At 43.8% G+C, this 21,952-nt stretch overlaps 1 protein-coding gene across 1 annotated transcript in view; it reads left to right on the forward strand.

Annotated features, from left to right (window-relative positions):
- IREB2 (iron responsive element binding protein 2) overlaps positions 1–21,952 on the forward strand; it is a 46,121-nt gene that overhangs the window by 12,549 nt on the left and 11,620 nt on the right. The window contains exons 3-15 of the mRNA XM_039217329.1: positions 4,437–4,602; positions 6,136–6,273; positions 7,453–7,671; positions 10,157–10,226; positions 10,729–10,912; positions 11,614–11,753; positions 13,356–13,527; positions 15,328–15,428; positions 17,276–17,392; positions 18,565–18,724; positions 19,953–20,088; positions 21,189–21,273; positions 21,641–21,797. Coding sequence (XP_039073260.1) covers positions 4,437–4,602; positions 6,136–6,273; positions 7,453–7,671; positions 10,157–10,226; positions 10,729–10,912; positions 11,614–11,753; positions 13,356–13,527; positions 15,328–15,428; positions 17,276–17,392; positions 18,565–18,724; positions 19,953–20,088; positions 21,189–21,273; positions 21,641–21,797 — 1,845 coding nt within the window. The remainder of the gene's footprint in view (positions 1–4,436; positions 4,603–6,135; positions 6,274–7,452; positions 7,672–10,156; positions 10,227–10,728; positions 10,913–11,613; positions 11,754–13,355; positions 13,528–15,327; positions 15,429–17,275; positions 17,393–18,564; positions 18,725–19,952; positions 20,089–21,188; positions 21,274–21,640; positions 21,798–21,952) is intronic.

The raw sequence follows: 21,952 nt of genomic DNA on the forward strand, positions 1-21,952 counted from the left end.
AGGCTGGCTCAGCTGAATAGCTGGGGCTGGGGCAGCCCAGGCCGCCCCAGTGCCGAACCCCGGACCTCGGTTTAATTCCTTCTGAGCCTCCCCTCGCTGCTGAGGGATTGCCTTCCCAGCAGGCTTTGCCTTTCCCTGGAGCGGGTTGTCCGAGACGGCAAGGCAGATGCTGGAGGACCTTCATATGTGGCCTTTGAAGCCCGTGCTGTCGCCTCCGCCATGCTCTGAGGCCTACACAACAGCCCATCTCCATTGTGGAAGATGGTGTGACTGGATGCCAGGAGGGGAAGATTCTAGCACTGTCTTGGAGACCGGCTGGAAGTGAGGCCAGAGAAATGAGAAGTTGTTTCTGTCCAAGGGACAGGTGGACTCCTGTGTCTTTGCAGTTGGCCTCTGGGACTTACTACAGATTTAGGCGAATTTGCAAGATAGTGCTTCATAATGACAGATCGTCCAGTTAACATTTATGATTCCTTTTGTTCTTATCGCACTCTTATTTGATAGTCGCTTTTAAATTTAATACTTAGTTTTCAAGTGATAGAATTAAAAACCGGTAAGATCACTGAGATGATAACCAAACAGTGGCCCCTCGGCCTACCCTGAATTTCTACTCTGCAGAGAAATCTGTTTTTCATTCTCATGACTTTTTCTTATGGTGATATCGCCCATGTTACTACATAGCCTTGCTTATACAGCTGTTTGCTTTTTTTTTTCTTTTTTAAAGTTTTTTCTTTTTTAAAGTAATTTCTACACCCAGCATGGGGGCTCAGACTCACAAGTGTGAGATCAAGAGTCACTCTGCCAACTGAGCCCCCAGGTTCCCCTGTGTTTTGATTTTTCAGTTTCAGACTAACTTTCTACTGTGGAAAATAAGAAGTTGATACTGTTTTTTCCCCCTATATGTCATGTGCCTCTTCTTAGTTATTTCAGCTATAATTTTTGTCTAAGTCTATAGTCCATATTCACATTATTATGGCTGTAAATATTCCCAGCCAGTCCATGTAGTTAGTGATGATTGCCTCTTTTTTTTCTTAAGACTTTGTATTTTTTCCTGGAAGTAATGACAGTCTTTTTTTGTTTGCTGGGTTTTCTCCATCTTTATCAATAATTCCTCTTCATACGTTCCAGAAGAACCCTCCCTTCCTGGTAGTGTCAGGTGGTCTGGCAGTTGATTTTCCCCTTCTCTCTTCTTATTTTTGTTTTTTATTTTTGAGAGAGAGATACAAAGACAAAGTATGAGCAGGGGAGGGTCAGAGAGAGGGGGACACAGAATCCAAAGCAGGCTCCACAACCTGAGCTGTCATCACAGAGCTTGACATGGGACTTGAATCCACGAACTGCGAGGTCATGACCTGGGCCGAAGTCGGATGCTCCACTGATTGAGCCCCCCCAGGCGCCCCAATCTTCCCCTTTTGTTGCCAGCATCCACGCCCCCACCCCCGGACTTGCTCTTCGCCCCGTGGGAGACTGTGACCTCCGAGCTTGCACAGCCACAGCCTGGCCCCGGAAGGGTCCCTGTTCTTGGTTGTGCTACAGACCCGTGTCCCAGACTNGGGGGGGGGGGGGGGGGGGAATGGCAGCTGCCGCCTGCACGCTTGATTGATGGCCAGCCTGTACAGAGAGCCCTGGGTCAGAGACGATCCTCACCAGGGACCCGGAAGGTTCTGCTCCGTGGCCTCTGAGCCCCTCACGCTGCCCCGGGAAGCCCCGGGCCGCCTGCGGCCCAGTGCCCACATGTCCTCTGGGTCTGTCCAGCATCCCCGCGCTGTCTTCCAAAATTTGTTCTGTTCTGCTTCTCCCTCTTTGTTCCTTTGGGTTCATAACTTTTATTTCTTTACTGTATCTCAGTGGATTTCAAAGGAAATAGAGATAATTGCTAGAGTTTGCCATATTTTACTACAAATGTGATTAAATGCTTTCTTTGAAGATGTTCAGAAATTATTCCTGATCTTGCATTTCCAGAATAATTAACCGTATACAAAACTGATCTTGTGTATTTGCTTCGGTGATAATATCCTTCTCATTATTTCCAAATGTTCTACTAAAAGATTTTCTCCCCTGCACTTCCTCTTGATTTGGGGGACTTTGTTCTGCTTCTGACTGAGGTAGGATGAGGACTAATGCTTCTCCAGAACCTACTCTTTTTGTAGGGTTTGAGGGCTGCACGTGTGCTCGATGCCCACCTCTCTGTTAGGTCTGGCGTTCTCGTTGTTGGTAAGACCACGAATCTGCTGGAGTCCCTGTCCTGAGGTCATACCTGTCGCAAGAGCAAATACAGGCTCAGCTCTGTGGTGCTTATCTCTTCACTTACAACTTCATTAATCTCTTAACTTGTGTGAGTTAAAACTTTCAATCCAAAAAGTAGGGAGGAACAAGTAACCCACTATGTATTTGTCAGCTTCCTGTCAACATTTTACTGATCTTTTAAAAAATATTTCACCACTTTTGTAACCTGTAAATATACTTCAATATATATCTCTGACATATGAAAGGACTTTAAAAAAAATACTCATAGTAGGGGGTCAGGGTGGCTCAGTTGGTTAAGTGTCCGACTTCAGCTCAGGTCATGATCTCACGGTTCGTGGGTTCGAGCCCCATGTCAGACTCTGAGAACCTGGAGCCTGCTTCAGATTCTGTCTCCCTTTTTCTCTGACCCTCTGCTGCTTGTGCTGTCTCTCTCTCTCTCAAAAATAAACATTAAAAAAAAATTTTTTTTAAATAATACTCTCAGTGCTTTCATTATACCTAACAAAATTAACAGAAATTTCTTAATATGATGTAAAACCTGGTCCATATTCAGGTTTTCCCAGTTACTCAAAAATAAACTTCCACAGTTGATGTGTTCACACAGCATCCAAATTGGAGTCACACGTAGCATTTGGTTATTACATCTCATAAATCCCTTTTAGTCTATAATATTACTGTGTCTTTTTTCCTCGCCATTTTTATGTGGAAGAAACCATGTTCGGTACTGTGTAGAAGGGACTGCATTCTGGATTTGGCTAATTGCTTCTTCATGGTTTCTCTTCACTGCCGCTGGCCCTGTGTTGCCTGTGACTGGAAGTGAGGGCGGGCGGGCCGAGGACATGAGGTGTGTGTACGTATGTGTTTTTGCAAGAACACTTGTCAGTTGTGGCTTGTGTTTTCTCTCTCATCAGGAGGCAGATGATTCTCTAATGTCCTGCTTCAGTGACGCTAAGTGGTTGTGGTTGACATCCACTTGCTCGGTCCGTTGTGAGTTCCCCGTGTGTGTGTCCCCGAGCGTTAGAGCCTTGTCCGGATCGCTTCCGTGAGGCGTTTTCGAATTCTGTCATCCCCCTTCGATTTTTATTTTAATTCTGCAGGGAGGAACTTGCTCCTCATTAACTATTTGGTGACTTGAAATCAGGAAGGACAAGATTAACAAGTAATTTTTTTCCCTTTTGTGATTTTTCGGAGTTCTCACAGCCGTGCTAACCGCTTGCACGGCTGAAGAGTCAGTGTGAACTAAGGGCTGTTTTTGTATTTGATACAGTTTCTGTCATTCCTTTTGATTATCAAACGGACTCATCCGCGTTTCCTTTGCTCCCTCTGGTCTGACACAGGATGTCCTGGGCCGCTGTTGCCCGTCCCTTTCCCAAGCGTGGGACTGACCGTTTCTCCAAGGAACTTGGGTGTCTTCTTTGGGTGGTTGGGGTCGTTACTGTTGGATCGTCCTCATTGGGGGCATTCGCACTGACCAGAGCTAGGAAATACATGTTTTTTAGAAAGAGAAAAATACGAGTTTGTAGCTATGATTCTAATTGAAATGTAAGGGTTTATTTAAATTTAGCTACTCTGGTTTTATATTTCCATATCATTACTCTTGAAAATCTTGGTTTCCAACCATAGTAACAAAAATACTTTAAAAATTTTTTTTAAATGTTTATTTTGAGAGAGAGAGGATGTCAAGCAGGTTCCACACTGTCAGCACAGAGCCTGCTCTGGGGCTCAAACTCATGAGCTGTGAGACCATGACCTGAGTCAACATAAGAGTCAGATACTTAACCAACTGAGCCACCCAGGTGCCCCTCAGTGGGAATTTAAAAATTTATTGGAGATTTTTACACAGTTTAGGAATGTTTTCATTGTTGTATTGTATTCTGATTTTCTGTGCTTTTCAGTTTTTCTTGGTCTTCCCTGAATATTAGATATTTGTCAGTCTCCTATACCCAAATCAGTGCAACTCTCGTATGAAGGTTTTCTCTCTGCTTTATCAGAGCCGTGGCTTACATATAGGAGAGTTGAATTTCTAGAAAGTCTGGTGTTAACATGAACGGTGTTTTCTTCTGTGTTTACTAAGTTTTTTTTAAATCGAGAAAATGCATCAATGTCTTTAACTTTTTGCTGTTGTGATTTTTTACAGTACATAGTTAAGACTCTCCCCTTATTAATAGTGGTCTTCTCTCCCGAATCAGATGTCCTGCCTTACTCAATACGGGTCCTGTTGGAAGCTGCTGTGCGGAACTGTGACGGCTTTCTCATGAAAGAACAGGATGTTATGAACATCTTAGACTGGAAAACCAAACAACGCAATGTTGAAGTGCCCTTTTTCCCAGCCCGTGTTCTTCTTCAAGATTTTACGTGAGTAGTAGAGCATTTCCTTTTATTTATTTTTAACATATTTATTAATTTATTTAGAGGGAGAGAGTGTGAGCGAGCATGTGCTGTGGGGGAGAGGGAGAAAGAATCCCAAGCAGATTCTGAGCTGACAGTGCAGAGCCTGACGTGGGGCTGTAACCCATGAACCGTGAGATCATGACCTTAGCCAAAATCAAGAGTTGGATGCTCAACCAACTGAGCCAGCCATTCAAGCCCTCTGAGTGTTTCCTTTTTAAATTTCAAACTCCATGAAGGTTGGCTCTGTGGTTTTTAATTCTAAAGATTAGTTTTTAAATTTAAACAGTTGGCCTTTTTAAACTAAACTAATTCATTAAAAAGTAGGTACTTGTATCTTACATGCTCTGTTGAAAAACTCTTTTTGCTGAACTGCCTGCTTGTCTTTAGCTTGTGAGTGGGCTTCTCAGACATAGCACATCCAAAGCCCGATGCCCAGCAGCCATACCTGTCCTTTCCAAGTCTCTTCCAACACAGGAAATGCTCTATATGCTCCATGCGTGTAGAGTAGAGATCCAGGGGTTAACCTTGACCCTTCTCTTTCTTCTGTATGTAATCCAGGCTATCAGCAAGTACCATCGACTCTACCTTTCAGATATGACCTGTGCCAAGTACCTCTTACCGTCTCCACCATTATCCTGGCCCTGGCCGCATTCTCTCTCACCTGGACCACAGCTGTTACAGTCTCTAGCCTGTGTCTCTGCTTGCAGAGTTAGAGTCTGTAGTTGTCTTTGCACAGCAGATTGTGATTTAATTAAAAATGTTAACTAGGGTCCTATCATGCCACCCATATACCAGTGGATTTTCATCACACTTAGAATACAAGCCAAACGTTTTGCCTGATCTGGGTGTCCAGGAATTATTTATTGGAAGAGTTAATCTTTAACTAGGTTTCAAGGGAGGTATAGGAGTTAGCTAGACAGTTAAGAACATCCCCTTCATCCACCCACCCAAGTCTGGTTTGTATACCACTGCTTTGTACCCTCTATTTGCTGCCGTATTAGTCCTTACAATACTGTTCTGCGAACTCCCGAGAGGAAGAACTGTCTCTGATCAGCCTGTGTCATTGGTGTCTAGCGCACGGAAGGCATGTGGTGAAGGCATGTTGTATAGTCAGCTCGAGATACGTGAGTCTGTTCTAGAGCTTTGGAGTAGCAAATAGGCCCTGAGGGTCAGGGCAAAGGGAGGGAGGGGGTGTCAAAATTTAAGACAGGGAAAGAATTCCGTAGACAGTTCTTAAAATTTTCTTATGCCTCTAAAAATCATCTCTTGTGTGTTATTTTTGGCATACCTACCCCTGAGCACTCAAGTTCTCAGGTAATATTTAATGTTAATTTCTCATTAAATGGGATACATCTAACTTTGGGTAGCAAGTACATAATCCACCACGAATGCAAACTAAAAACGGTTACCTTCAAATATAAAAGTGAATAGATGTGTATCATTCGAGCATGTGAAAGAGTGGTGTGAGCCCCAGCTCTCATTGTCCTTTACTTGCAGTGGAATACCGGCCATGGTGGATTTTGCTGCTATGAGGGAGGCAGTGAAAACTCTTGGAGGTGACCCTAAGAAAGTCCATCCTGCCCGTCCGACAGATCTCACAGTTGACCATTCTTTGCAGATTGACTTCAGTAAATGGTAAGAGCAGATATTTGTATAGACGGCTGTGCGAATTAATCGACAGCCAGCCCGCCGGGGCTGTGCGCTTAGAGGAAGGGGAGTAGAGAGTGTAACGCCTGGTACAGGGCACTACAGTTAGTACCCACTCGTGTGTGAAAGGAAAAGCTGGTGAAAAGTGTATGTTCTGGTGAATTTTTTTTAACTCTGTCTAATTTAAAATGCTATTCAAGTTTGTAAAATTCTGCCATTTGTGATAGAAATGTTTGAGCCTAGAACCTGCTTTGTGGAGTGCCTGTTTGAATTCATCTTCATTTCCTTTTGTTTTTTAACCTACTTGCCCTAGAGAGAGAATCTAAAGACGTGAGCCATGGGGGCGCCTGGGTGGCTTAGTCGGTTAAGCGTCCGACTTTCGCTTAGGTCATGATCTCGCGGTTCGTGGGTTCGAGCCCCGCGTCGGGCTCTGTGCTGACTGCCAGCTCAGAGCCTGGAGCCTGTTTCAGTCTGTGACTCCCTCTCTCTCTGACCCTCCCCTGCTCACGCTGTCTCTCTCTCTCTCCTAAAAATAAATAAAACATTAAAAAAAAAAAATTTAAAGACGTGAGCCATGAATGTCTTTAGGTAATTGGTGGCTAAAATCAGAGCTTACTGAAACTGTGGTCCTTCACCCCCCAATACATATGTTCTGTCTGAAAGATCCCTGTGACCAGGGTCAAACCAGAGCAGACTTGATTGTGTCGCAGTGTGCTGGCTTGCTTTCTCGCTCCCTGGAGCCTGGTAGCATGATGGGAGTGTCCCAGCCCCTGATGCTCTGGCCCTCGAGGTTAGCACTGTGGCTCCGCCCTGCTTTTCAGTTGTTAGACCGGAAAGGACCCATTTCGGTGCTTGCTAAAAGTTAGATTGTTATGGAAGAGTATGAAATGATTTTACTGGGCGTGTAAATCATGAAAAGCTCTGCTTTCATCTCCATACATTTAAGTTGTCTATTTAGGTTTTTTTGTTTTTGTGTAATCTGAGATTTGTTTTTGAAACCTGAATTAAATGCTCTATTAACATTTGAACAATAAACAATGAAAGAAAAAAACATTTGAACAACATTTAGTTAATTCCACATACCATTGCCAAGAGTGAGCTTTTTGAAGAGCTACCTTTCTGTCACTTTTAAATGGTTTTATTCTGTTTCCTTTTTTGGGATGCTAGTGCAATACAGAATGCTCCAAATCCTGGAGGTGGTGAGCTACAGAAAGCAGGAAAGCTGTCTCCACTCAAAGCGCAGCCTAAGAAGGTTCCCTGCAGAGGCCAGACCGCCTGCCGAGGGTCGTGTGATTCAGGAGAACCAGGCCGGAGCTCAGGAAAATTCTCTTCGCAGATTGAGAACACACCCATCCTATGTCCTTTTCATTTGCAACCAGTGCCTGAGTATGGGATTTTCTAAAAAATACTGAACAGAGCCAGGTTATGTTTCAGTTAAGGAAATCTCGCTAATGCTAATCTCCTTCCTTCCCATTGCTGTTACGTAGCCTCACTTCCACACGTGTGTTTCCTGTTGTGCTGAGAGAAGCAAAAGTTAAGTAAGGTGGCGGTCTCCAAAGACGGTTGCCGACCGCTGTTCCTTAGGAAGAATAGAACCTTCCTTAAGGTTTTTCTGTACACACTATACTTGAATTCTTGTATGCTGTGAAGTGTCCAAAGTCTTACTCTTATTTTTAAGAGTTAAGTTGTTTACCCCATGGTCAAGAGACTGTCAGATTTTTTTTAATTTATGGGGTGCCTGGGTGGCTCACTTGGTTAAGTGTCTGACTCGATCTCAGCTCAGATCTTAATCTCAGGGTCATGAGTTCAGGCTCTGCATTGGGCTCTGCACTGGGCGTGAAGCCTACTTAAAAAAAATTTTTTTTTTAATTTAAGAAAAATGACCTGCTTTTTCAGAGTTTTGAATTTCAGCACATTTAAGATTTAGAATAGCACATGAATTCACGTGTCTGTAAACTGGATCTTTCAAATTTTTCGTAGTTGTGCAAGTTGAGGCTGGATGTTTTTATGAAGCCTCCAGTCAGTACTGACCTCATGTGCTCTTCCTTTCTAAGAATTCAGGATGATCTGTGGGTCCTTTTGTCACCAGGTTATGACAGTTTTATGTACTCAGTCCTGGTTGTCCTGATGGTGAGGCACAGATTAACGTCTCTTCTGACACAGAAATCAGTTTCCTGAAAAGGAAGACTTATTGATTGAAACACCATTGTGTTTTGTTTCCGTTTGTTTGAATTACCTTTTTATAACTGTCGTGGTGCGAAGTGCTGAGGTGATCTGTTTCTAATTAAAAATCCAATCTGTTGTAACATTTCCCCTCAGTTTTGAGTCCAAATTACACAGCATTTGGCTGGGCTGACTGTGGTCCCTGGCCATGCGAACACACTGGCTCTTCTGTGCATTTGGTGTCCCAGGGAGCTGTTCATCACAGACCCAGTCAGAGAGTTGAGAGTGTACATTTGGCGCTTGAAACTGCCTCCTAATTTGAAGTCAGGCTCTGAGCTAATGAGTGTGGGATGCTTTGTAGACATAATCACTGTGGAAAATAAAATAATCGGAGTGACTCCAGAAAGCAGTACTCCCTGAACCCTGAAAAAGCTCATGGACGTGTGCTGTGGCTTCAAGTGATCACTCAGCAATGAATTATTAAAGTAATCTTTGCTTTATTTTACTTATTTTTCTTTATATGTTTAAAAATATTTTGAGATAGCATGAGCAGGGGAGAGGCAGAGAGAGAGAGAATCCTGAGCAGACTCTGCACTGTCAGCACAGAGCCTGCCACAGAGCTCAGTCTCATGAAATCCACGATCACGACCTGAGTGAGATCAAGAATTAGACCCTTAACGGACTGAGCCACCACCAGGTGCCCCTCTGTTTTTGTTCTGTTTTTTTTAATTTTTTTTAAATTTTTTAAATATTATCTATTCATTTTTGAGAGACAGCACGAGCAGGGGCGGGTCAGAGAGAGAGGGAGACGCAGAATCAGAAGCAGCTCCAGACTCCAAGCTGTCAGCACAGAGCCCGATGCAGGGCTCAAACTCACAAACCCCAAGATCATGACCTGAGTTGAGGTTGGACGCCCAACCAACTGAGCTCCTCAGGCGTTCCGTGTTTTTGTTTTTGTTTTTTTTAAAGTTGACAACTGTAATTGTCTGGACCCTGGAGAATATGTATAATTTAAGTTGTATTGATACTCTAGTTAACATTCCATCGCTAGCTGGCAGGCAAAGTAACTTAAAGTTGCTAGAAATCATTTTTAAAATGTCCATTAGATAAAACTTCCTGAAAGTGCCACAGTGCTTACTGTTTGGAGGTGGATCATTTTTCTCTCTTAGTTTAAGTAATTTATATAATATGTTTATAGTCCATACACTTCTACATAAAATAGAACTTTCCATTTTGTGTGAGTTGAATACAAGGTTTTTGCTGAAAGTTCCACATGCCGCGAAGTGGTGTCGCTCCGTGGTCACTGCTGTGCCACGCTGGTCTGCTGCCCGGACGCACTGGCACTGGGGCCCACTGAGGGGAGGGGAAGCGCGCGTGGTGTTTGCAGGACAGGCCTCCCCCCCGCCCCCCCCCGCTGAGGGGAATCCAGTGAGGAGTGCTCTGTAATTTGTCTAACTGAGCCAGCTTGCACGGGGATGCGTAGTAAGAACGGTTCGGGACGCTGGGATGGAAGGCCCCTGCGAATAGCTGTCCACCGTGTGGTTTAACGCAGAACTTGGTGCTGCAAGCGCACCTGATTCTGAGAAGTGCCGCTAGCGCGGCGCTGGTCCCGGGGTAAGGTGTGTGTGCCCGTGAGAATGAACACGTAGAGACAAGGGGAGTCTTTTATGTGATACATCCGTGTAATGCCGGCTCCTCTTCCTTCTAGACCTGAAACAGTGTTAAAAAACCAAGAAGTAGAATTTGGCAGAAATCGAGAGAGGCTTCAATTTTTCAAGGTACATGTGATTTGAGAAAATTTTTATATTTAAATTTATAAAGTATTGATGAATATGCTTTTTATATCCTTTAAACTAGTAGTTTTTAAATGCTTTATAGGAGTAGAACCGTTTTCTTCCTTCAAGTTAAATCTTGTTTGGAAACGCCAGTGTATAGAACAAGATAAAAACCAAGTGGCTATAATTCACTGCCCTCGGAAGGCTTGGTGCTGGGGCCTTCCCGCTTCGCATCTGAGAGTCCTTGGAACCAGTTCCCTGGACACAAAAAACTACCCTTTATCTGGACTTACTAGATCATTTTTCTTTGACTTAATTTTGATTTAATAATTCGCAAAATGAGTATGTTTAGGGTTAGTATTTGTGTATTTGTTTTTATGTGTATGCTGTCAACTCTGACCCTGTTGAGCATTGGTACATTTTTTGTGTCAGTGTTACATTTTCATTGTGAACACAAATTGATATACTAACACTTGGATTTTTTAAAAATATAAACATAATATAGTGGAGTTCAAGAGTTTTTAAGAATGTGGCTGTAATCCCTCCTGGAACTGGAATGGCTCATCAAGTAAACTTAGAGTATTTGTCAAGAGTGGTTTTCGAAGAAAAAGACCTCCTCTTCCCAGATAGTGTCGTCGGCACAGACTCTCACATAACCATGGTGAATGGATTGGGGATTCTGGGGTGGGGTAAGTAAGTCACTAAATATATTTAATTTGCTGGGAGGGGGGGATTCAGGAACATTCCAAAAGAGCGTACGTAGTGGGTCTTTATGGCCTCTTCGAGGCTGTTTCTCCATCTGTCATGGCAACAAAGAGTGTTAGCCTCTGTGGACAGCGTGGTGTGGGGGAGGGTTGACAGGGGCAGCGCCTGACGGGCACTGCTCTTGCGGAGCAGTGTGGTGGAATGTTCTCTGTGAAGGTGATGCAGTTAAGCCCTTGCTCTCGTCCTTCATGGCCGCGCCCGGCCATTCATATGCACACGCCTTACACATGAGTGTTTTGTGCCGGGGTAGGCTGTGCTCATATCGGACGCCTCGTGGCTTCAGCCAGGCTGTCCTTCTGGCGGGGTGCACGCTCTCTTTACGGGCTGAGAAGTCTTCATCATTGGACAGAACCTCTTGAGGTTGACAGTTCTGGGTTCTGCTCATATCTGTGTCCTGAGCCTAGTGCAGTACTTAGCATAATAAATACGAAATGTTTACTGAATTTAATAGATAAACACTAGTGTTTTTCAACCACATGAGTAGAGTTGTTCCTTCGAGAGGACTTGGGTCCACGTGCACAGGAAGAGCACTGTGGTCACACCAGCTCCTGAGACACTGGGCGCACTAGGTGCCCCACACCTCAGTCTAACTGTGCTGCGCTAACGTCTGTCTTTGTCACTTCAGGGGTCGGAGGCATCGAGACAGAAGCGGTTATGCTTGGCCTGCCTGTTTCTCTTACGTTACCAGAGGTGGTTGGATGTGAGCTAACTGGCTCATCAAACCCTTTTGTCACGTCCATAGATGTTGTTCTTGGCATCACAAAGGTAATTGTGGCACCCACGTGCCTCAGTGGGCGTGAGGCTCGGGGCCCCGAGAGCAGGGCTGTGGTTCCTGCCGCGTCCTGGGGTCTCTGGCCCTAACTGGCCGTGGTCTCCCAGCTGTCCTCACAGCCACAGCAGCAGGTCAAGACCCTCACTTTGTCTAGGGTGTTGCACCATTGTTCCCTCGACATGTTCTCTTGTGTATTTGTCTTCACAAGCCTGTGACATCGGTCCTAGGACTGTCCCCATTTCCATTCTGAGAAGGTTTTCTGTCAAGATTTTCTCTTGGCTGTTTAAACACTTAAAAAGGATTTTATAAAAACTTATCTGAATTTTAAGAATATAGGCTGCGTGCATTTAATACTCTAGAGTTTCCTGGTGAACAGTAATTTGTAAGTGTCCATCCATAAATCTTGGTTTTGAAATTTTCATTTTTAATGTTTATATTAGAGAGACAGAGCACGAGGAGGGGAGGGTCAGAGAGAGAGGGAGACACAGAATCTGAAGCGGCTCCAGGCTCTGAGCTGTCAGCACAGAGTCCGACGCGGGGCTGGAACCCACGAACTGTGAGATCATGACCTGAGCTGGTCGGACCCTTAACCAACTGAGCCATGAAGGCACCTCTGGCTTTGTTTTTTGTAACAGTGTTACATGTGTTTAAATTTTGGTGTTTTGATATAAAAATTAAATCTTTAATGTATGTTTTATTAAATATTTTATTTCTGTTTTGAGGTTCTGTTTTATTCGTGATTTTTATAGGATGAATCTACGTTGTTTTTCCACACTTACATTGTGGCACATCATTAATTTGTGACATAGCATTTACCTTGGTGTATCTTCCCTGTGTTGCTCTGATCCTCACAACTGAAACCAGGAATGTAAAGAAACGTCTTCGCCTTGTATGAAAGAGTCTGGATTAAATGGCTCCTAGCACCTCTAAACTGTTAGGACTGAGTATCACTCATGGGTTGACATTGTCCTTCCCAGTTCCCTCCCTGGGCGCTGTCCTCGTCCAGGCTGAGGCTGCAGCCTAGTTAGAGAAGGCGAGCTGTGCTGCTGTTTGGTAATAACTCACAAACATGACTTGACGTGGAGTGAAGTTTGAAGCTACGTATGAAATCTTGTCAGAATGAAACTTACTAATAATTAATGATGCTGTAAATATTTGGACCAGGGTTGGAATTTGAAGAATTCTTACGGTCAATACGTATTTTTGTATTTAAATACATAGTTTTATCAGTGCATCAATGTTTCATTAAATGTGAGATGCCATCAGCGCTTAGAAGCACCACGGGTTTACGTGCTGCTACGAAAGAGGGCTGCTAGCTACAGGTGCACCAAGTCCAAGGTCCCCTCCATTTCAGAGACGTGCACCTGTGGGTCTTAGCCATTTTCAGCTTGTAAGCCCTTCCGACCCTGCCTGACCGTGACACTGGGTCACTTGCAAACCCAGAACAAGTTGATGTTGGATAAGAACAACAGAGAACCTCCTTCATTCACTGTCACTGGTAGGGGTTACAAATGAGATTTTGCAGTTTTCAGAGAATCCTTGCCAGTCTTCTCATTACTAATTTTGTGTGCGTTTCTGTGTATCCCTTTACATAGCACCTCAGGCAAGTAGGAGTGGCTGGAAAGTTTGTTGAGTTTTTTGGAAGTGGAGTTTCCCAGTTATCTATAGTGGATCGGACTACAATAGCAAACATGTGTCCAGAGTACGGTGCTACCCTCAGCTTTTTCCCTGTTGACAATGTGACATTAAAACATTTAGAACATACAGGTAAGAAGATGAAAGATCATTAGGGTAAACGTGTTCACGTCTCCAGTGTGTCTGTCTGAAATATTTTGTAATAAACAACTGCCTCGTGCAGGGTATTGAATATTCAGGAAATTATCTTACTTTGAAACTGTGGCTTTCAAGTAAACTGCTTCACGTGTTTAAAGAGTGTTGTGTCCTCAGAACCTAGTCCCATGTGACCCATCTACAGTAATTTAAAGGAATTACTCAAACTGCCGATCCTCGCCTCACTTTTTTCAGGAATGATGGCTCCCAATCCTTTCTTAGGGACGGAGGCTGCAGTTTAGTGGAAGTCAGGTTTGTGCGTGTGTGCAGTTGTCCCCTTAAAGGACTAGAGGAGCCACCACACGAGGCTGGGGACCAGTGCGCTATTTGAAGAGTTAGCACATAATTTTGTGAAAAGCAGCCTAGGATTACAGGTTCCAAATCTTCTTTTGTAACCTGATTAACAAGACGTTTGACCCTCTTCTATTGACGGTTTAACCTGGAAAGTACCTGTAAAACCAGAACATGCTTCTGTTTCACAAGGCCCTCCTCTTTGTGTGAGAAGAGCCTCCCTTCTTTTTAAGAGGTTTTGCTGAACTAACCTCATTTCATAAGTATAGTGGGGGGATGTATTCTAGTGTTGTTCGGTTCGAGGGCAGATCTTATAAATCAGTAAGTCAAATGGCAAAACGAACACTTGGTCACTTGGAACATCAGAGGGAACAGTTCTTATCGAAAGCAGAGCTTTCTCTAAACTGGATTTGGTTGGTAGAACATTTGAGAGACATGGTTGAGACGGCTCCTTCCTCCGTGTTCACGTGAGCTGTGTAGGAACGATCCGTTGCTGACAGATCACCCTAGAGCTCAGACCAGCAGTGATCCCGTGTGGCTCCGCCTGTCTCTGCTCCATGCTGTCTCGGGCCTCGCACGCAAACCCGGAGGCTCTGGCCTGCAGCCCTGGCCGCCGCTCGCTCGCACGTCTGGCAGTGGCCTGCGCGTCTGGCCGTCAGCAGGTGCTTGGCGGGGACTGTCAGCCACACAGCTCCCACGTGTGCTTTCTCCGTCGTCTGGGCTTCCTACGTGCTAGCTTTTCAAGGGCGGCTCACCTGGGAGAGCGCGTCAGCCAGCGGTCGAGAATCCCATGGCTCAGGCTCAAGGGCCAATTTCTGCCTCTTGATGGGAGGTTGTCCTTGTCACATTGTGAGAACACAGCTTGGGTGTGTACTGTTGTATCAGTCATTGGGAAACACAGTCGGCCACAGTTACTTTTAGTCAGGCTCACTGAGAACTGCCCAAATATTTAATTGGAGCTTTTATTGTTAACCATATGGATGGTGTTGATTTCTGGAAGATCCTGTTAGATCTGTCTTTCTGCTCTGCGCACCTTTTCTTAGCTTACGTTTATTTTTTCATTTTGATTATTATATTTGTTTTTTTGTTAAGGAAAAGTAATGAATGTTCTTCATGGTGGGTGATAACTTACATATTCAGTGTTGTTATTGATTTATCTTCTGCAGACTTTTTTTGTGAGTTTTATAGACCTCGTTTCGTATTTCTCATCTTGTCTGAATAACTTTTAAAGGGGGATTGGTATGTATTTTATAAAGTAGAGTTTTCACCAAGAGTAAAATTTTTACTACTCTTCAGAGCAGTATTGGGTAGTTGTTTGTAAAGAAATCTGTTCTGAGTACTTGGTAGTGTGTAATGTCTATTTCTTGTTCATCATTGGAATTCAGCACCTCCAAGGATTTCAGAATTTCTTACTGTATTTTTTGTTGTTCTTAATCTTCATTTTAGGTTTTGACAAAGCCAAACTCGAGTTGATGGAAACATACCTTAAAGCTGTGAAGTTGTTTCGAAATGACCAGAAGAACTCGGGAGAACCTGAGTACTCCCAGGTGCGTGCAGAAGCCCCCTCGTCGCCGTTAGGGTGTGCGTTCTGCAGCCTAACCACCCGGGTTGAAGTACGGCTCCGGGACTTACCAGCTGGACAGCCTTGGGCATGTTATCTAGCTTTTCTGCCTCAGTTTCCTCATCTCTGAAATAAGAAAGTATTCTTAAGGGATTAAATAAAAATGCATTAGAATGGTTTTAGGGACCCAGAATGTGCTCAGTAAATGTCAGCTATCATTATTATTTAACAAGTAAATGTTATTTATGACCCTGCTTAGATTTTACTCCATAGTTTTACAACATTTTATCAAGTGTAGTTTTTTTTAAATACAAAATTGATTCTCAATTTATCACTCTAATTTTTTTCTACTTTATGATAAGAGTCAAAGATATCCTCTGAAAATACCAGTTCTGATGGTGCCTGCATCTAGTTAATGTCTGTAATTATAAAATTTATGAAAGGGATATATAGTTATGTGGTCTTAAATGTTAAAGATATTTTACCATCTAAGCCAATATTTCTCATCTTTTGTAAATTTATATTGAAGTAAGTAAAATTCACTTTCAGGGAAGGCTGAATTTTAATAAAGCTCATTTTCTAAGAGTGTGTTAAGCATCTAAGAGCACTTGGTGTGTCATAGGTCTGACTCACTGTTAAGCTGATTTGGGGACATACATTTTCTCAGCCGAGCTTTATTTTTCTTCCTAGTGTGTGTCCTTGCCGGAAATCTATTAATTTCTGTACCTGTCTGCCTCTCTCCCCCGCCAGAATGCCAGTAATAGGAGAGGAACTCTGTCCGTTTTGTGTGGCACCGTGCCCCCACCCTGGTGTGCCAGGCACAGCGCTGACTGTTAGGGGCACATGCGAGCCCACACAGGTGTTTAAAGGGCCAGAACAGACGATCGGGAGCGCATCTGTGTCAGCTCCTCATTTTCTGGTCCCTTTAAGCTCTGTTTATTGTAGTGCCATGGTTTTTTTTTTTAAAGACATGAAGGGAAAGAATAAAAATTAAATGAAAAATCTTGCACCATATGATAAAAAAGAAAAATTTTGCCTATTAAAGCCCTGACCAGAGTTAAGAAATAAAACTAAAACCCCTTAGGATATCGGTTTCAAGATGAACTCGCTGAGTATGTTAAGACGAGATTCCCTGGATCCGTGAAGTGACATATAAGCAAAGCAGGTGTTGCAGTTAAGATCAGTCTAAGCAGAGCCGTTAAATCTTGATGAAAGACCTAGTCGAGAGAAATTAGATCCAAATAAAATGGACAGAGGAAAATGGTAGAAATGCCAGGAGAAACTTCTAGAAACCTAGTTGGGAGTTTGGGTTTTAAGAAAATATGATTCTTTAACCCAAGGAATAAAAGCATGGCCTCGCAGGAGCCTGGGCAGCTAGACACCTGGGGACCAGGAAGAGAGAAGTCCCGCCATGTCCCTCCAGCAGCCTGTGTTGAGCAGACTGAGGAAGGAGCAGTGGCTCCTGACCCCCGTAGTTGTCACAGAGCGAGGAAGGGTGGATGCGGAGCTCGGAGACAACAGATCAGTAGCCGGCACAGGCATCTGCTCTCTCGTCAGGCCTCTGGGACAAGGAGAGAGATGAGGGTACGCAGTAGTCTGTGGACCGGCTGGTGGGTGCTGGGTGGTTTGCGTACTGATCTGCTACTCGTGGCTTTAGCAGATGTTTGTTCGGTCTCATAAATTGAGTTGTTTTCAAATCTTTATTTCTGGAGGTGCGTGTCCCTGTTACCGCAAGTGTGAACGGACTCGTCCTGCCTCAGAAAGTAGTGCTGAATTGCGATCTGTACTGAATAGATTCTGATTCCTCATCTTCCTCTTCTCACTTGTTTCTAGGTGATCCAGATCAGTCTGAATTCCATAGTTCCGTCAGTCAGCGGTCCAAAGAGACCTCAGGACAGAGTTGCCGTGGCGGATATGAAGCGTGACTTCCAGGCTTGCTTGAATGAAAAGGCAGGTCTCCTCGCCACCACCTTTGTCTGTGTGTCTCATGCTCAGGGGCAGGGACCCGCCCTGGTGGCCCGTAATTTCTTTGGCCACCGTGTTCCAGCACCTCGGCACCGGCAGCCCCACTGGCCCCGGAGTCTCACGTATGAGTCAGTCATTTGATGAGCTGTGACGATCAGACACTGATTCTGTTATTTCGAGTGAAGGATGGGGTTTCTTGGCTGCCTCGTCTCCAGCGCGGAGCAGCCGCCTGTAGTCCTGGCTGTCTAGTGTTGGACAGCCCAGGTCGTGAATGTGTGCGTCCTCACTGAAAGTTCTCTTGGACACACAGTTTCTCGACTTCTGTACTGTGTACTTATAAAATCTGGTAAATGTAACTGAATGGCATGTGACCTCTTTGAGTTTCTGGATTTGTACTTTCCGTCTGAAAAGCAGGCTGAAATCTTAACACTTTCTCTATTCTAAGAGCTAGATCTGGCTTTCTTTCCAGAGCCTTTTCATAATTTGTTTTTTTTTTTTAAGTTTATTCTGAGGGAGCTCCCATGTCAGTGGAGGGAGGAGCAGAGAGAGGGAGGCTGGGAGGGAGGGAATCCCAAGCAGGCTCCTCGCTGTCAGCACAGAGCCTGCCGCAGGGTTCGAACCCACAGAGATCATGACCTGAGCCTAAATGAAAAAGTCAGATGCTTAACCAACTGAGCCCCCCAGGCACCCCTCTTTTTATAATTTCTTAATTGATGATGTTTTATTGCGGAAAATGTCACACTTGTGCAGGAATGAAATAGCATGCTGGATTCCCGCGCGCCTGCTTCAGCAGTTCCCAGCTGGAGCCAGCCTTGTCTCATCTGTTCTACACACATCTGCACCCAGAGGGTCATGTGGACTCAAGTTGTTAGGACCATTTTAACAGAGATCTTGTGTCATGTCTTGAGGGTTACTGTAGGTGGGAAGTAGTAGAGAAAGACAGAGCTGGGTCCCAGGTAGTTACCAGCACTACCAGACTCCATCATGACTGTCATGTTCATTCAGCTGAGTTACAGCTACTGAGCATCGCAGACCTTCAGCACCACTCATGTCTAGTCAGAAGTTAAATGTCATTTGACAAGGATCTGTTGTATTTTCTACCAATTTTTTTTCTGTACCTACCCAGAATATTTATATTCATGTGCACATTTGTATAGGTTGGATTTAAAGGCTTCCAGATTGCAGCTGAAAAGCAGAACGATACCGTGTGTATTCATTATGAAGGAAGCGAGTACCGGCTGTGCCATGGATCTGTGGTCATCGCTGCGGTCATCAGCTGTACCAATAACTGCAACCCATCTGTCATGCTCACTGCAGGTAGGCTGTCGCCGGTGGCCATTTGTTTTCTTCCCTAAATTAGCTTTTACTTTCCTGTGATACTTTGTTTCTTAGATATGCGTGAATATCAGTGTCTGTTTGATATTGAGAGATTTTCTGAGATTTAAAAAAAAATTTTTTGGGGGCGCCTGGGTGGCTTAGTCGGTTAAGCGTCCGACTTTCGCTTAGGTCATGATCTCGCGGTTCGTGGGTTCGAGCCCCGCGTCGGGCTCTGTGCTGACAGCCAGCTCAGAGCCTGGAGCCTGTTTCAGTCTGTGACTCCCTCTCTCTCTGACCCTCCCCTGCTCACGCTGTCTCTCTCTGTCTCCTAGAAATAAATAAAACATTAAAAAAAAAATTAAAAAAAAAAATTTTTTTAACATTTATTTTTTGAGAGAGCATGAGCCGAGGAGGAGCAGAGAGAGGGGGAGACACAGAATCTGAAGCAGGCTTCAGGCTCTGAGCTGTCGACACAGAGCCTGACACGGGGCTTGAACTCATGAACTGTGAGTTCATGACCTGAGCCAAAGTCAGACACTTAACCGACTGAGCCACCCAGGTGCCCCAGAGACTTTCTGAGATTTTAATTGGGTCTTAAGGAGCCTGACTTTGATTTATGTTACTAGTTTTATTACAGAGAAGATAAGTTCTTTTTATTATTACTAACATGTCTGTTTTAGGTTGTATCTGCTGCTTCTGTTAATTTAGAATAGTTAATTAGCAGATCTCTTGGTAATCTACTAGAAGTTTACCATAGCACTGTGCTTGATTCCACTGAGAGTGTAAAGGAAGTAAAAGACGATTGTAAATGAAATCAGCTGTATGTATGTAAAACAGCTCATGAATTTTATAGAATCATGTATAATAAATGTGAAATATTTATTTATCATGGGGCATTTAAAATGGCTCAGTTAGTAGAAAATAAAAATAAATGGTTCAGCTAGTGGTGTGTGTTACCTGTGTGTATCATTAATTATATGTCCTTTTTTTCCGTGTGTGTGTGTAGGATGTGTGATATCAGGTTGTACCTTAATAATTTACAGCGTAAAGGCTAACTTTTTATTTGTTTTAATAAACCAAATAGAGTAAAATAGAAATAGAAACAAACCAATAGAATAAGATGGGCACAATAATGGCAGTGAATTCATGAATTTGGACTTTGACCCTTACACGAATTGGAGGTCCACCTGATGGGCGCTGCCCTGATACAGTGTTATTTACTGTGCAGGTCTTCTGGCTAAAAAGGCTGTAGACGCTGGCCTGCGTGTTAACCCGTACATACGAACAAGTTTGTCTCCAGGCAGTGGGATGGTCACGCATTACCTCAGTTCGAGTGGAGTATTACCATATCTTAGTAAGCTTGGGTAAGTGACCGTCTGCTATTTATACTGACCTTGTGTTCAGCAGTGATTGGAGCTGCTTATTAGAACCTTTCATATGCAAAGAGAAGATAGAAAAAACATGCTTTGTTCTACTTGTTAGCTTGCAGATTGGATGCCTTCTCCCTCCACGCAAATTTACTGGGCAGATTCCAGGAACAAGGCAGTGTATTGGCTGCCAGGAGGTCGGAGGTGTGGTCTCTAGCTGGTTTAAAGATGGAAAGACAAATGTGAGGCCACGTAACAGTGAGAGGTGGTTTGAGGCATGGCACCGAGTGTGCATAATTTCTGTATTGTGCACGTCCGTTTTCAGAAAGTGAACTCTCACAGGGTGCATTATTAACGGGTAAATTGTCTTAGTTGACATTTTGTGAGGTTATTGGATCTGTGAAGCATAGGTTCGGTTGTCCCGGACTTCGTAGAGGAGAACTGCTTCATTTCTTACCTACTCAGAAAAAATCATGGAAGCCAGCTGTGTCTTCAGTGTGTGCTTTGGAACAGAGATCATCAGCTCCTTTGCAAGAATGATAACTTTAAAAATGAGTTGCTTTTAGAAGAGCCGTTGAAAGTAATTTTGACAGTTTTACTGGAAATTTTTTAAGTTCTGTCATCTCAGGATTTTTGTCAGGGACTGTCTTTGGGTTTGGTTGGTTGAGAATTTAAGCAGTTTACTGTTTGGGAGTTCCCCTTACCGTGTCCCTTCCGGGGCCTTCGCTGCACCCCTATAGCCAGGTCCTCTTAGTACTTTGGATGGAAGTCCAGTATCAGTTCTTTGAATGGTCATCTTAGAGGCCTAACAGGTGTATTTGGATATTTGTCTTGTGCCGTGTGCAGGTTTTGTGTTGGATTTAGGTCATCAAATGCTGTAAGTATCAGGGTTCTCTCGTCCAGTGCAGACGGCATGTCTGAGATCAGGTTGGATTGCTTGGAAGCTGAGAAACAGTCGTAGACACAGGTTAGTCCGAGAGTCAGGAACATTCTCTCAGGTGATCTCATTGCAGTGATGGAGATGAAGGATGAGACCTGTGCTTTCTGTACGAGTGTTGGAATGTTCTCTTCAATAACATTTATTTTTTGAAATGCAGATTTGAAATAGTTGGCTATGGATGTTCAACGTGTGTGGGAAATACAGCGCCCTTATCAGAAGCAGTTTTAAATGCAATAAAGCAGGTAAAATTGTCTATGGATCTGTAAGACCTCAAGAGGGGTTTTCATAACTAACTCTTTTTAATTATAAAATATATATATTGATGTATTTATATTTCTGTGGTCTTTGCCTCTCTTGGGAAGAGTCAATCTTAAAATGATGGAAAAAACCATTTTTAGATCCTTGAAATAATCCCTTCTTAATGTAACCGATTATTTTAGTTCATTTCCAGGACGTGGTGGTTCTGTGCATAACGATCGTAGTAATGTGTTTTCTGGTTGTCTTGTCCTCACACATACGGTATTTGCGATTGCTTCTATACGTAGATTATCTAGTCTGTGTCATCTCTTGAGTTGAATATATCTTTGTTTACATACATCTCTTTTTCAGGGTGATTTGGTCACTTGTGGAGTTTTATCTGGGAACAGACATTTTGAAGGCCGGCTTTGTGACTGTGTGCGGGCCAATTACCTCGCTTCGCCACCGCTAGTCGTGGCGTATGCCATCGCCGGCACGGTGAATATAGATTTCCAGACGGAGCCCTTAGGTATCTTTTTTCCTTTACACCTTTTTCTTCAAGAGTTGTATTTCTGAAATGCTCCTTAGACCATCCACTCTTTGAATTATTTCAGGAAATCTTATCATGCAGCTATTCATTTCTGTACTTGTATGAAGATTATAAAATGTGGAAGTAGGGGCATC

Source organism: Hyaena hyaena, unplaced genomic scaffold (genome assembly GCF_003009895.1).
Source record: "Hyaena hyaena isolate Hyena2069 unplaced genomic scaffold, ASM300989v1 scaffold_13, whole genome shotgun sequence".
Taxonomy (NCBI): Eukaryota; Metazoa; Chordata; class Mammalia; order Carnivora; family Hyaenidae; genus Hyaena; species Hyaena hyaena.